The 15,265-nt window shown below is 32.8% G+C and overlaps 1 protein-coding gene and 1 non-coding gene across 5 annotated transcripts in view; one reads left to right on the top strand and one right to left on the bottom strand.

Annotated features, from left to right (window-relative positions):
• Nucleotides 1-15,265, bottom strand: part of Usp34 (ubiquitin specific peptidase 34) — a 221,209-nt gene that overhangs the window by 83,983 nt on the left and 121,961 nt on the right. For all 4 annotated transcript variants that reach the window (XM_078029130.1, XM_078029131.1, XM_078029132.1 and 1 more), the window contains 8 exons: nt 13,626-13,726; nt 13,220-13,429; nt 11,206-11,331; nt 9,860-9,982; nt 9,640-9,723; nt 9,027-9,113; nt 3,507-3,707; nt 228-310 (listed from right to left, as the gene is read on the bottom strand). In XM_078029130.1, coding sequence (XP_077885256.1) covers nt 228-310; nt 3,507-3,707; nt 9,027-9,113; nt 9,640-9,723; nt 9,860-9,982; nt 11,206-11,331; nt 13,220-13,429; nt 13,626-13,726 — 1,015 coding nt within the window. The remainder of the gene's footprint in view (nt 1-227; nt 311-3,506; nt 3,708-9,026; nt 9,114-9,639; nt 9,724-9,859; nt 9,983-11,205; nt 11,332-13,219; nt 13,430-13,625; nt 13,727-15,265) is intronic.
• On the top strand, nt 3,897-3,969 carry Trnae-cuc (transfer RNA glutamic acid (anticodon CUC)). The gene has a single exon. It is a non-coding gene; the product is annotated as a tRNA-Glu (tRNA).

Here is a 15,265-nt window from a genome sequence, read left to right as displayed (position 1 = left end):
TCAAAAAATTCAGAAACATGTAAACATAAACAGAAACTACCTATTTATGAATAAGTGATAACTCCTGGCAAAAGGTGGACAACCTATGCCAATCTAGGTGAAAAGTATCACAGTTCATTAAAAAGCCCTAACAATTTTCCTTTACTTTTAAATTTTCTGAAATGGAAGTATAAACATTATATTCTTAGTACAAATGCATACATATGAAACTTATGAAAAATGCGTACCTAGGTGCCAGATTATCATATGTATAAGCAACAGACATGAGTCGCTGAATCAAACTGGTTCCTTGGACAAGAACAAGAAATACCTTCAAAACAAAAACATTTCAGATCAATCTTTAAATATGGTCAAACAAAACACATATTCATAACTCAAGATTCCAAATTACTTTGATATTTATCTATAGCAATACAAAAAATATCCAGAGAATTATTTGAAACTACCATAAAAATATCAAATGTTAGAAAACCAGAATTTTGTAACCACACTTATGAGCAGTAACTACAAACGAACATACTGAAAATTTAGAAGTAGGAGGAAAAAATATTCTTTACGTTTAATCCATAGATTTTCCAATATCACACAACAGGGTAAAAAAAAAAATACTATATAGTTCAATCGTTAGTGGATTTTGCAGCAATGATATAGGACAGCTTAAGTAAAAATTAAAGTATTTTTTTAAAGTTTATGTACAAAAAATATATAGAGAAATTCAGCAGTGCCAGATTCCTCAACCATCCTGAAATAAATATTTTTAAAAAGCAATATAACATATTATGGATAGATTCAAAATCCTGAGGGTCAACATTTACTTTGTTAATTTTCAAAGCACATAATTCTGATAGTTAATTTCTAAGTTCTAGTTATTTACATGTTTATTGGGAAAAACTAATTCACTAATTTAACAAAGAAGTACTAAATCCTTTCTGCAAGTCAGAACTTATTCTGAGAACCGTTTTAGTTCAGTGGTGTACTCAACTGCAGAGAGCACTAAAACAACAGTAAATGCAATGTGCTAAACCAGCCAAAAGGAAAATAAAAATAGCTGTGGATGTGGCTTTGTGGTCAAGTACTCCTGGGTTCAAATCCCATCTCTGGGAAAACCAAGAAAGTTTCCACCGCCAAACATAGTGGCACAAACCTGTGATCTGTCAGGGATTTGAGAGAATGAGAAAGCAGGATCACAAGTACAAAGCCAAATCAAAAAGGGCTGGGACATAGTCTGAGGTTTTCTGGTTTTTGTCCTCCCATCCAACCCATTCCCCAGTACTAGGGATTGAATCCGTGGGCGCTCTACATCCCCAGTTCTTTTTATATTTTCATTTTGAGACAGGGTTTTGCTAAATACCCAGGCTGGCCTTGAAATTTCCATCCTCCTGTCTCAGCCTCCCTAGTCACTGGCATCACAGGTGTGCACCACCATAACTGGCTTAATCTGAGATGTGAAAGCAACGACAGTAAGGAAACCATTTGGAAGTATGGATTAAGTGTTCTTCCTTACTACCTATGGTACATCAAAATTAGATGAGTTAGTCTCCAGAATTAATACAAGAAAGAAATTTTACCTCTAAAGAGTTTTTATATACATACTAAGCTATAATTATTTTAGCAAATAAGTTAATACAAAGAATATATATTATGCATCTTTTCTAAACTATAAAAAGAATACTGGTATATGTATAGGAAAAAACCTCTGTAAAGTAATATATAAAGATATTAATGATAATCACTTGACACTTAGGGAAGGTTCAGTTGAATATTCTGATTTACTTCAAGCAAGCACCCAGATGCATATATTTTAAAAACAAAGCAATGAAAAACTCCATCCATGTGTACATATTAATCTAGAGTTACATATATTTATTATATTATTCAAATCTCAGAGGGAAATTACAAAAACGGATCAACAAACATTGCAAGTAAGTGAGGAGCTGGGCACAGTGGCACATGCCTATAATCCCAGTGACTCTGGAGGCTGAGGCAGGAGAATTGCAAATTTGAGACCAACCTCAGTAATTTAGTGAGACCCTGTCTAAAAATAAAAAGAGCTGTGAATGTGGCTTTGTGGTCAAGTATCCCTGTGTTCAAATCCCTGGTACCCAAAAGAGGAAATTAAGTGAGTTGATTGTTGGAAAGGATCATAATCAATTTAAACATTTATATTATAATCTGAAAAGTTTGTCCTTGGAAAACACATTACCAAAAATTATAACAATGAAAAGTTACTATTAAGTAATAGTTTCCAACATACAACACTGTGTGATGTGTTAGTTTACACTGTACTTCCAATATTTAATTTTATTTCATATAAATGATCTACAATACTGGCAGAGATCACTTTTCCTGTTTAATCCCTAATATTGCAAAAGAGAAATATGCTCAATGTTTCCATTTATACCAGTAGTTTCCAAATCTTATGTTCACGAAAATATTCATCTATCTGTAACAATTCATTACTGTTATGTTTCTTAGAAAGGTAGGAAGTGAGCTACTATTATCAAAAGGTACCGAATGAGAAAGATATTACTGAAAACTAATCTTAAATTCTCCCCACTTCCCAGTTCATTGATAGAGATGCTAGAAGTGTGAAAATCTGATTAGATGAGCAGTATCAACAGTCAAAAACAACTGCTATATATGCTTATTATTAAACTATTTTCTCTCTACTTAAACTTCACCTCTAATATACCTTCTCTACAATAGTAACATATTTACATAATTTATTTTACAGTACTAGGGGTAGTACATCAGAACCCAAACTCTTCCTTTGCCACTTGGCTTCCTTTCAGGTTCTGCCAACCCAGGAAACTAGACAGAATGCTTCCTCGCCGCCCCCCCCCCCACCTTCCTGTCAGCATTGTTCCAAAAGTATTTTATCTAGAAGAGGCAGCTGGTTTTAGGCTACACATTTTTTAGGGACTCCTATAATCAGCTTTTATTCAGTTTCCTCTGAGAATCCAGCTACTGCTGAGAGACCCACTCTCTTAGAGGCTAAAACCCCAGTTAAACATGATCCTTTCTATAAGCTTCTAATTCTTTCATAACCCGAACACATTTTATCTCAAGTTTTAGGGATGGTGAATGGGTTCCTCACCACTCCCTTTTTTCTTTTCACACTCCAACATGGACCTATAAAATCATCTTCCGCTTTTAAATTTCGAATGCCAAAATACCTAATATGGTTTCTGTTTTCCTGAATGGAGCCTGATATACTTGGTATGTAAATTACTGAATATAATAATGTTCAGATAATGTTCAAATAATGAATATAACTCTACAGATAGATAACATTAAGACAGCACATCATGCGTTCATTTTGGAAAATGAACTGAAAAGAATTATTACTTCATCATCACTACCACTTTAAAACCATGGTAGCACCTTAGCTAACATTTCTTAGCTGAATGTGTATTTCTTTGCTTTGTAAAAAACGAAAACACACACAGTCCCTCAGAACGTGTTAGATTTAAAACTACAATTTTCTGTTAAGTTCTCTATTTTACCTCAGTCAAGCGTGGTATATGAAGGCCCTTGGCATGATCACCAGCAGCCTTCCTTGATTTACCAGGCCACGTTCTTTTCCGATGGCTTTCTGCTATACCAGACCAGGCAAAGACATCATGATAAGCTAAATCCAAATCAGAGGTATCTACTGCAAACTGGCATATTAACTTCAGTAAACAAGCAAGACAATCTAGCTGCCACTGTGGATGAGAGGAAAAAAAAAAAAAAGGTTATTCCCCTATTGTCATTAATATAACATGATCAGAATAAAATTTTGAAATTTTTAAAAGATCACAGAGTAAAAATAAGTATAGCTAGTACTTAATGTACAGTCTTGCTGCTCAAATATTAAGGTAACAATCTAATCATACAAAAATGAAAACAAGGGCTGGGGTATAGCTCAGTTGGTAGAGTGCTTGCCTCTCATGCACCAGGCCCTGGGTTCAATCCCCAGCACCACAGAAAAATAAAAAATAAATAAACAACAACAACAAAAAAAAGAAACAAAGAAAAAGAAAATATACACAGAGTATATTTAAAGAAGTGGAAATGACACATTCATTTCTTTCATGAAATTATCATAAAAATATATACAATAGGCACCTACAGGACTTTTGGGAAGATACACAGCATAGAATGTAATACAATTTTTAAAGAAAATTTTAAATACAAAGATATAATTTACTTATCAATATTTTGAGACAAAATATTGTGCAGTTTCCCCATAAGAGACATATATATATATTCTTAATATTTTGAAACCAAAAAAAAAAAATTCTCAATAACTCAAGAAAACAACTCAAATGAAAATCTTGTGCTTTCTGTAGTTTAAAGAAAAGCCAGGCACAGTGGCACATGCCTGTAATCCCAGTGACTTTGGAGGTTAAGAAAGAAGGATTGCTAATTTGATGTCAACCTCAGTAACTTGACAAGGCCCTAAACTACTCAGCCAGACCCTGTTTGAGTTGGGGTTGGCAGGTGGATGGATATAGCTCAATGGTAAAGAATCACAGTACTAAATAAATACATAAATAAAATGAAGTATCTCTTTGGTGAAATATTAAGAATTTGGTATGAAAAATAAAATTTACATGAGTTCAAGATCTTAACTCAGTTTTTTAAAAAAATTAAAATATCACTTATATACAAGATGAGAGTTTCAGACCTTACACTACAAAAATCTTTAGCCTCCTGTTCTCCTGATTCCAATACTCTTATATCCATATTTCAGTAAACAGCATTCTTCCCTCAATAACAGTACTAAATTTGGAGAAAGGTATCAAGATAATTGAGAGAAGGAAAAAAAGTCTTTTCAACAAATGATGCTAGAAAAATTGGATTATCATATGGGAAAAAACCAGACACATCAACCTTACTTTATATATGCACACAAAAGCTCAAAATGCATCATAAAGCAAAATAATTAAATAAACTATAAGACGGGACAAAAATCTTTGGGACCTTTTAGATTTAATGGAAATTTTGTTAAAAACAAATACTTTTCCCCTAAAAGGACATTGTCAATACAAGGAAAAAGCAAGTCATAGGCATTTTTACATAATGCCATATTAGTAACTGTTGTATTCTGCTACCTTTCCTATCCTCTACTATTCCCCCTCCCCTCCCCCCATCTTCTCTCTCTACCCCATCTACTGTAATTCATTTCTCTCCTTGTTTTTTTTTCCCCCATTCCCCTCACAACCTCTTATATGTTATTTTATATAACATTGAGGGTGTCCTTCCATTTCCATGCAATTTCCCTTTTCTCTCCCTTTCCCTCCTACCTCATGTCTCTGTTTAATGTTAATCTTTTCCTCCTGCTCTTCCTCCCTGCTCTGTTCTTAGTTGCTCTCATATCAAAGACATTTGGCATTTGTTTTTTAGGGATTGGCAAGCTTCACTTAGCATAATCTGCTCTAGTGCCATCCATTTCCCTGCAAATTCCATAATTTTGTCATTTTTTAGTGCTGTGTAGTACTCCATCTTATAATTCATTTAAAATAAACCAACAACCTAAACATGAGAGCTAGTAAACTCAGAAGAAAAGCAGTTATCAATCTTTGTGATCTCAGATTAGCTAGTGCTTTCTTGCAATACCAAAAGTACAAGGAAAGGGGGGAAAAAAGATATTTACTTCATTAAAATTAGAAACTTTTGTATATCACAGGGCAAGAAAAGAGAAAACAAAATCTATTTACTGGCATAAAATATATGTAAATCAAATCTGATAAAGAATTAGTATCCAATCTAATAAACTCTTACAAATCAATAATAAAAATAACCCAATTAAAAACCACCAGTGACTGGATATGGTGGAACACACCTGTAATCCCAGCAGCTTGGAGGCTAAAACAGGAAAATCTCAAATTCAAGGCCAGCCTCAGCAATTTATCAATATCCTAAACAACTTGGTGAGACCCTGTCTCAAAATTAAAAGAAGATAAAAAGGGCTGGGAATGTGGCTCAGTGGTTAAGTGCCCAGGGTTTAATCCCTGGTATCAAAAAACAAAACAAAACAAAAAAACAAAAACAATAACAACAAAAAAAGGAATGAATATGAAATGGAAACATCACAAGGTTCAACAACTGATAAATCTCATCCTCCCTGGACTCAGCTGTGACTAAAAAGATATTTCACCTGAGAAAATACATAAACACATACACAAGCATGTGTGCTTCTTTGCTCTTACTGACCAATAAAAACAGTAAAACATGATTAATATCATTAACTTTAGAAAAATGCAAATTAAAAAAAAGCACAGGGCTGGGAATGTGGCTCAGGCGGTAGCGCGCTCATCTGACGGCCTGGGTTCGATCCTCAGCACCACATACCAACAAAGATGTTGTGTCCGCCAAGAACTAAGAAATAAATATTAAAAAAAAAAAAAAATTCTCTCTCTCTCCTCTCTCTTAAAAAAAAAAAAAGGCACAATGAGATACAATTTACCACCCACTAGGCAAGCTATCACAAAAGACACCTAACAAGCATTGGCAAGGTATACCACACCTACAAATATGCTCAGAAGAACTTAAAAGCATTGAGGAACACAAATGTTCACAACAGCCATAAGGTGGATCCACCCAAATTCCTTTCAATTGGTAAAACTCTGTTATATTCCTATAAAGGAAGGATTATATATACATGCTTTTAAGGATAAACCTGGAAAACACTTCACTAAGTAAAATAAGCCACTCATAGAAAACCACCCTCTGTATAGTTTCAATTATAAAAGTTCCTAAATAGGCAAATCTATGGAGAGAGAGTAAATTAGCTAAGTGGGTGTCTAGGGCTAAAGTGTTTGGAGGAACAGAGGAACTACTGCCAATTGGTATGGGATATCTTTATGAGGTGAGAAAATTGTTCTGGAATGAGACTGTGGTTACAGTTGTATAACTTTGTGACTATACTAAAGCCATGGAACTGTACATTTTAAAAAGTCAAATTTTATTATATGTGAATTATATCTCTAAAAGAGTTTGGGGTTGGGAATATAGGTTAATGGTAGCATGCTTGCCTAGCATGTACAAGGTCCTATATTTCAGCCCCAGCAAAGGAAGAATGGAAGGAAGGGAGAGAGGGAGGGAGGGAGGGAGGAAGAGAGGGGGAAGGGAGAGTAAGAAAATTTTTTTTATTAATAAGCATAACTCAACTAATTTCATTTTAAAAGGGAAATGAGTTGATAAAGTAAAAAGAATGACCCTAAATTTACAAGTATACCATAATACTAAAAGAGATGTATTATAAATAGGAGAAAACAGTTGACCTAACACCAGTTGGTAATTCAAGCATGCTTTGTAACTCAGGCATTTTAAGCATTGTAAAGGTAACATGTGTCACACAGGTAAGTAAAATGTTCTTTATTGAAGCTTCATAAAAGTATTCACAATTTCAAAGAAAACAGAAACTAGTAACATAGGTTTTTCATGTAAATTTTACTAAGAACATAAAATAGCTTATAAACTAAATTCCTATAGATTAATCATTACTCATTTTATTGGTAGTAATTTTTTTTGTTGTCCCATGAATATCTGAGAATGAGGACGTGGATTTTGGTTCTTTGAAACTGCAGAACAATTACACTAATTGTAATTAGTGTAATCCACCTCCTCATTCTCAGATATTCATGGGACATTAAAAAATTACTACCAATAAAATGCAACAAAAATAAATTTCAAATATTAAGCATAGCACTATAGTAATTAATTGCTATAGATGTGGATATTTTCAAAAGGAAAACACCTGAAGCAAAATATATAAAAGAAAAATTGAAAATAGTGGCAAGATTAACAAAAGCTTGGTAGATAAAAATGCGCTCCAAATATATTTTCTCTCATGGTGGGCATAGTAATATCTGAAATGAAATCATTATAAATCGTATGTTCCAAGGTAAATCTATAAATCAAGTACTAATAAATTAACATTTGAATGGAATGTATGAGGATACTAATCCACTTTACATTTAACTCAAGATTGGACTGTGCAGTCTTCTTTATTTTGCAGTGTTTGGGGTGGAACCTCTCTCCAACTCTCTAGGTAAGTGCTATACCATTGAGCTTTATCCCCAGCACATCTGCATCATTTTAGATATCAATATGAAGTTGGGTTTTATGGTTGTTTTTTATTTGTTTCTTTATATAGTACAAGGAATTAAGCCCAAAGCATTCTACCACTAAGTTATATCCCAAACCCTTTTAATTTTTTTTGAGATAGGGTCTCACTAAATTATTCAGGTTTACCTCAAACTTGCAATCCTTATGCTTCAGCCTCCCAAACTATTGGGATTAGAGAGGTTCACCACCATGCCTGGCTCATTATGATGGTTTTACTATTCCGTAAGGAACATTATTTTACTGTATATTTTATTACAGATCAGTGCTTCTTCAAATTAGTAGTGATAAAGTATCATTTTTCTGTTATGAAGACTGATACTTTTGTTGAATATTGTAAAAAATATTGCAGCAATGTCCAAGTGTTACGAAAATTTCAAAGGCTTCTCTCAACTTCTATATCTATCCCCCAGCATACCAAAATTCTTTTGAATATTACTGCTATAAAAAAGAAATGTTGGGCTGGGGTTGTGGCTCAGTGGTAGTGCACTTGCCTACCATGTGTGAGGCACTGGGTTCGATTCTCAGCACCACATACAAATAAATAAAATAAAGGTCCATCAACAAGTAAAAAATATTAATAAAAAGAAGAAATGTCAAAATAGAATGAAAAAAAGATGTAAAACAATGTGAAAAAGTAACAAAATGTTTGTCTACATGAATCCATATTAAGTACTAATATATAACTTAAACAATCTAAAAGAAAAACGATTATAAACCTGTTATAATTCAGAGAAATTTTACCCCTGAAGAATTTTTAACACAACTGATATTTTAAAATTTACTACATGCCATGCTTTCTTTAATTACAATGAAGTGTGTATAAAAGTTACCCTTTGCTAATGGAAATGGAAGTGTTTCAAATGAGATTAACTACTTAAATTAGTTAAAACACTAAATTTTTCACTTACCACAGTCCATGATTCCTGTTCTTTAGGCTCCAAAATTCCAGAATTAAAAATTTCTAGTAACTGTTGAAGGCCTCCAGCAGCAACAAACTATAAGCAATTGTGAGGATAATGATAAGAGAAAACCATATATATATATATCGTAAAGGTAACCTACTTGTTGATCCACCAATAATATTTGGCAAATATTATGTCTTTCATTTAGAAAATTACTTTCATTTAAATACAAAATAAATTCTATATAAAATAAATTTATTTTCAATAATTTTTTAAAAATATTTTTGTGTCCGACATGGTGATGCACACCTGTAAATCTAGCAACTCAGGAGGCTGAGGGGGAGGAGGATCACAAGAGTTCAAAGCCAGCCTCAGCAACACAGTGAGGCCCTAAACAACTTAATCCCAGGCACTAGGATGTCTTAACACAGAATTTCAATAGGGTGGGGGGGTATTAGAGCTAAAAATAGGAGTGTCAATCTCAACTGACATTATTATAAATTTAAACTATGCTTTATTTTAAATAATAAATTAATTTTAAAAATAAAAACTTATAGACCCTAATTTTATGAAAATGTAAATTTTTATTATCAATATATCACAAAACATATGATCAAACCTTGCAACTCCAGGAATTTTTACTATTTTCCACTTGATCCTCACTTGAATCATCTGAATCTGGATAAAGGTCACTGTAACTTCCCTGTAGGAAAAGAAAAAATTAAAATAAGGGAAGGTATTCGTAGAAAATGTTTTCTAGAATGAAAAGATAATACATTTAAGCATTTTGCTCCAATGAAAATACAGGCATTTAATGATGATACTGGAATTGTAATTACCGTCGATTCTCTCCTTATTCTTCTGTTAGGTTTTCCCAGTGCTTCAATAATTTCCAGAGCATATAAAAGCTTATGGGCACTCTTAATTTTGAGAAGTTCTTTCCAATTAAGTCCATCATTACTCTTAAATTTAAAAAAGAAAAAACAGAGGTTTCAAGTCAATTGTAGTAATTGGTATCCAAAACGAAAAACTACAGAAAGACATTATATAAAAATACTAATATTACATATACTTTGAAACATATTCAAATACATAAAGACCATCTAAATAACTGGTAATAACAACATACTTTAAAACACCAATTAAACCAATAAAATACAAACACCAGCATGGGAAATTATTAATTTGAAAGCCATTGTTATTTTCTAGGATCAATGTGAAATAATGTTATTCACACTAAGAAATGTATCTTTGAAATTATCATTACAGTTACTCTGGGTCATAATTCATCATTTTCTAGAGCCCATCATTTTTACATAAAAATCATGAGACATAAGACCTGTAATCACACTAAAGTGCCCAAATCATCAATAACTGGTAACATAACATTAGCACATTTGTTATTTTAACCATTTCACAGGAGTTCTACTAGAAATCTACAAAAGAAAACCAATATTACAAAAGTCTTAAAAATAATCTTTAGGGCTGGGGTTGCAGTTCAGTAGTAAAGCACTAGCGTAGCAGAAGTGAGGCACTGGGTTCAGTCATCAGCACCACATAAAAATGAATAAATAAAGGTATAAAATAATAAAAATAATCTTTAATTTAAAAAATCTTTACCAATATATTCAACATACAATAATATGTGAAGGTATGCCCCATCAGAAGATTACTAAATACATATTGGTCAGTTGACTTGTGTAAGCATTCAAAACAAGCACTGATGCATTCATTTCACTCTAGTGTATTTTCCCTACACATTACTTTTTTAAAAAATATCTTTATTTTATTTTTATGTGGTGCTAGGAATCGAACCTAGTGCCCCACCCATGCTAGGTGAGAGCACTACCACTTGAGCCACATCCCCAGCCCCCTACACATTACTTTTTGTTGTCAAAAAGCAATATTGGAAACATACAGTAATTTCTTAAAGAAAAAAAAAAAAACTAACCACTGATATGAAGACAAATCCCTATTTTCTAGAGACAATTTCAGAAAGCATTCTTACCTTCTATTTACTATGCTACTCAACCTCACTAAACAATTAAAATGATACACTTTTTCTATTAAACAGGCAAAAATTATATTTAGATTTGCTGAGGTATGATCCAGAAAGTAAGCTACTGCCAGCAGGAACATAACTAGTAACATCCTCAAGGAGAGTAAAAAGATTTTGTAGGCTCACCTGTTCATCTGAGATATTCTGGAATGCCATCAACATGTTAGGACATGTTGGAAGAAGCATGAGCAGCTCCCAGACACGCCTTGACAAATTTTCTGCATGAAGATGAAGTTCTTCACATCTTAAGCTCTATACAAATAAGAACAAATGCTTTATCAAGACAGATCAGGGAAAAAAAATTAAATAAGTTCAATTGTTTGGCACAAAAATTATTAATAATCAAATTTACTCAAGTAGTGTGAAAATAAGACAATTTTAACACGGGAAATAGAATATATTTAAGACAATATGAATAGTCATAAAAAAGAAGGGATTTTTTTTTTAAGCTGATTATAAACATTTCCCCAAAATAGCCTTTCCTTAAGGCTAGACATAAGAAATCTCAAACAAAAGTGAGGTCACCTGTTTCATAAGACCATTAGTAAATTTCAAGACTAATTATTATCATTTCTCTTATTTTGTTAATGCATGTCCTTTTTTTTTTTCTTGTAGTGATAGATGGACAGAATGCCTTTATCTTATTTGTTTATTTTTATGTGGTGCTGAGGATTCAATCCAGAGCCTCACACATGCTAGGCAAGTGCTCTGCCACTGAGCTATAGCCCCAGCCCCGCATATCTTATTTAACAGTTTCAGATGAACAGACATTAAGAGGAGAAAGCAAATTTAAAGAATACTCTTTTTGCTATTATCTTTTGTTAAATCTTAGCTCAGTAAGGTGCTAAGAGTATTCTAAATGATGTTTCCAAAAGTATAAAAAATAAGTAATTAAAATGTTAAAGTACCACCCCAGAAGACAATAAACATCAAAAGCTAAAATTCACTGGGCATTTTCCATGTAGTATAATTTTGTTTATTATTATACTATTATTGCTCCTATTATATTAATTCTTTGGTGTAATACACTCTTAGGGAATGCCAAAGGAATATTCTAAAAGTCAATAAAAAGCAACTTAAGTTCTTTTGGTACAAGGACTTTATAAAACCAATATATAGTAATCCCTCAATATCTATCCCCGATTGGTCCCAGCACCCCCCGCTCCATGAACACCAAAATGTGGATGCCCACATCCTTGATATAAAATATATAATACAGAATCTATGCATGTCCTCCCATAAACTTTAAACAATCTCCAGATTATTTAAAATACCAATATTATAAATACTGTATTAACAGTTGCTATACTATATTATTTAATGAGAAGGAAAATAATCTTCATGTTCAGAACAGATCCTCCCCGTCCCAAATATTTTCATTCCTCAGCTGGTTTAACCTACAAATGCAAAACAAAGAACAAATGCAGAACTCATGGATATGGAGATCTAACTGTACTTTAAAGGCAAGGGAATTTTAGAGCTGGAGTTTCAAGGTAAATTTCCCATTCTCAACTCAATTCTGACTCAAGACTGAAATACACCTCAGTTGATCATCCTTTAAACAACACTTTCATTAAAACAGAATGTCTGATCATATTAAGCACTTAAATAGTTCACAAATAAATGTGTTCCTATGTTTTATTGTTTTTTGAGATTACTGAGAAAATTATTTTTCTTTCAACAGAAAGATAAAACAAGTTTATGGAGCTGGGTATGGTGGTACATGCCTATAACCATAGCTACTTGGGAGGCTGAAACACAAGGATCTAAAGTTCAAGGATAACCTAAGCAAATCACCATGTTCCTGTCTCAAAATTTAAAAAAGGAAAAGAGAAAAAAACAGTAGAGGGAGGGGGAAGGGTAATGTAGGTCAGTGGTAGAGCACTTGCTAGCATGTGCAAGGCTCTAGGTTCAATTCTCAGTATCACAAACAAAAATAAGATTTGTGGATGGGATAGAGAAGAAGAGCATGAGAAGAAAACTACCACTAAATGGGGAAGAGAGGTGGGAGGAAAAAAGAGGGAGAAGGGGAGTTGCACGGAAGATGGAAGGAGACCCTCATCGTTATACAGAATACATGTATGATGTTGTGATGAGAAAAAGAAAAAAGATTTGTGGAAATGAAGTCTGATATGGTTACCTCACTATCATCCACTGCCACCTTTCCCGAGGGTGGTTTAAATGATGCAAGCATTTCTAATAAATCAAAAAGAGTAGTTAGATGGGGTTCTTGTAAAAGCAAAAGCATCGGAATGTTGTCTTTCTGAGGGGGTGGTAGGCAAGACGCAGGGAGCTGAACACCTTCCCCTTTCCGTTCTCTCCGTGGTGCACCCAAAGATACAAATACCATCTACAAAAATAAGAGAAGGGGGGGGGGGATAATACACATTAAGTTTTTTGCTTAATAAAACAGTAAGTATAAAATAATTTGTGGCAATTTTAATAAAATAAAAGCAATAATAAATTTTAGACTAAACTTCTGAATATTCTATTGTCTTTATCGATCAACAGCTAATTAAAACACAAACCACAATTTATATATGTACCTGCATGTCCTTAAAACCAAGTTCATGAAGTGCTTTTTCATCATAATCTGTTGTCAACTCATGTCCAGATGAAATCATCCTTACAGGTCCCATTAGCCCTCCTTAAAAACATCACAAAAAAAGTAAAAACAATTATAGTTAATTCATCTGCTAACAAGAATACAAGGGTATAGTTAGTAATTAAGTCCATTGTATGTTAACCATAAATATAACTAAGAGAATTGGAGACAGTACTAAACATGCTTTAGCAAGTTTTCCGTTGTCTGAAGTTGCCCTCAGGCAATAAAAAAATCACAAAGAAGTTCTCCATTAGGACTAGTCTAACTACATCAATTATTATTTCCTTAACAATATGAAAAATGTTATAAGAATTAAAAAAAAAATTACAGAAAGTTTCTGGGAATAGACTGCATTTCTTCCAAAAATACATACAGGGGAACATACAAAGATATACACAAATATACAGAGATTCTTTAATGCCTTAGTTGGGCAAACTGGCATGTATTGATGACTAAGTTCTCTCTCCCTGTTTACTATCCACAAAAACAAAACGAGTGCAAAACAAACAGTCTCATGGGAATACCAGCTTTAACCTTTGATATCTATTCCTTTATTCAATTATTTAGTTTATTTAAAGGCTAACTTTGTTCAATAAACTCGACAAAGGCAATTTATTTTCTAGAATGCATAAAGTTCTTTTTGTTGTCTCCACCTTTTACTTCATTTCCTTACCTCAAAACTGTGCTTCCCTGATCAGATCTACTTGCCCTTTCTTAAGCATGTTCCTGCTCAGGAATTTACAAGGTCTTCTTCCCTAATTTCCTTCAAATCTCTCATTAAGAAAATTCCTCCCAACCACTCAATCTAAAGGGCCTCATTTCACTACTGGCCCTTTACTCTGCTTTATCTTTCCTTAAAGCATGTATTTACATCTGTCTCTCCTCAAAAAACAAACCAAAAAATTCCTCCCAGTTCCACATGCAGAGATTTCATTTTATATATACATATGTATTCCAGGCACTAGAAACAGTAGACATTAATGTATGATGCATGAATTTTTTAAAAGAAAATGCCTAGAAGAATAGAAAAATTAAGCAAAATTATGAAACACTGATGAATAGACATTAAAAATATTGAATTTTCCTAACTTAATGTAAAAAAAATTTTCAGAAATAATGACTAAGGGAGAACTACTTTCTATAGTGACATATAACATTTAAAATTACCTTTTCTCTTCAAATAAAAAAAATTCTACAGGAAATTACTTCAAACAGAGTAGAAAAATGGCTTTACAAGTCCCTTAAGTACAACTGCTTTACAGTAGATTTTTTAAAATATTTATTTTTCCTAACTTAATGTAAAAAAAATTTTCAGAAATAATGACTAAGGGAGAACTACTTTCTATAGTGACATATAACATTTAAAATTACCTTTTCTCTTCAAATAAAAAAAATTCTACAGGAAATTACTTCAAACAGAGTAGAAAAATGGCTTTACAAGTCCCTTAAGTACAACTGCTTTACAGTAGATTTTTTAAAATATTTATTTAGTTGTAGATGAACACATAGAATGATTATTTATTTTTATGTGGTGCTGAGGATCGAACCCAGTGCCTCACACATTCAAAACAAGCACTTTAC

This window comes from Ictidomys tridecemlineatus, chromosome 12 (genome assembly GCF_052094955.1).
Source record: "Ictidomys tridecemlineatus isolate mIctTri1 chromosome 12, mIctTri1.hap1, whole genome shotgun sequence".
In the NCBI taxonomy this organism is placed as follows: Eukaryota; Metazoa; Chordata; class Mammalia; order Rodentia; family Sciuridae; genus Ictidomys; species Ictidomys tridecemlineatus.
Note: the sequence above shows the minus strand (reverse complement) of the source record. Positions and strands in the feature narration are given on the sequence as shown.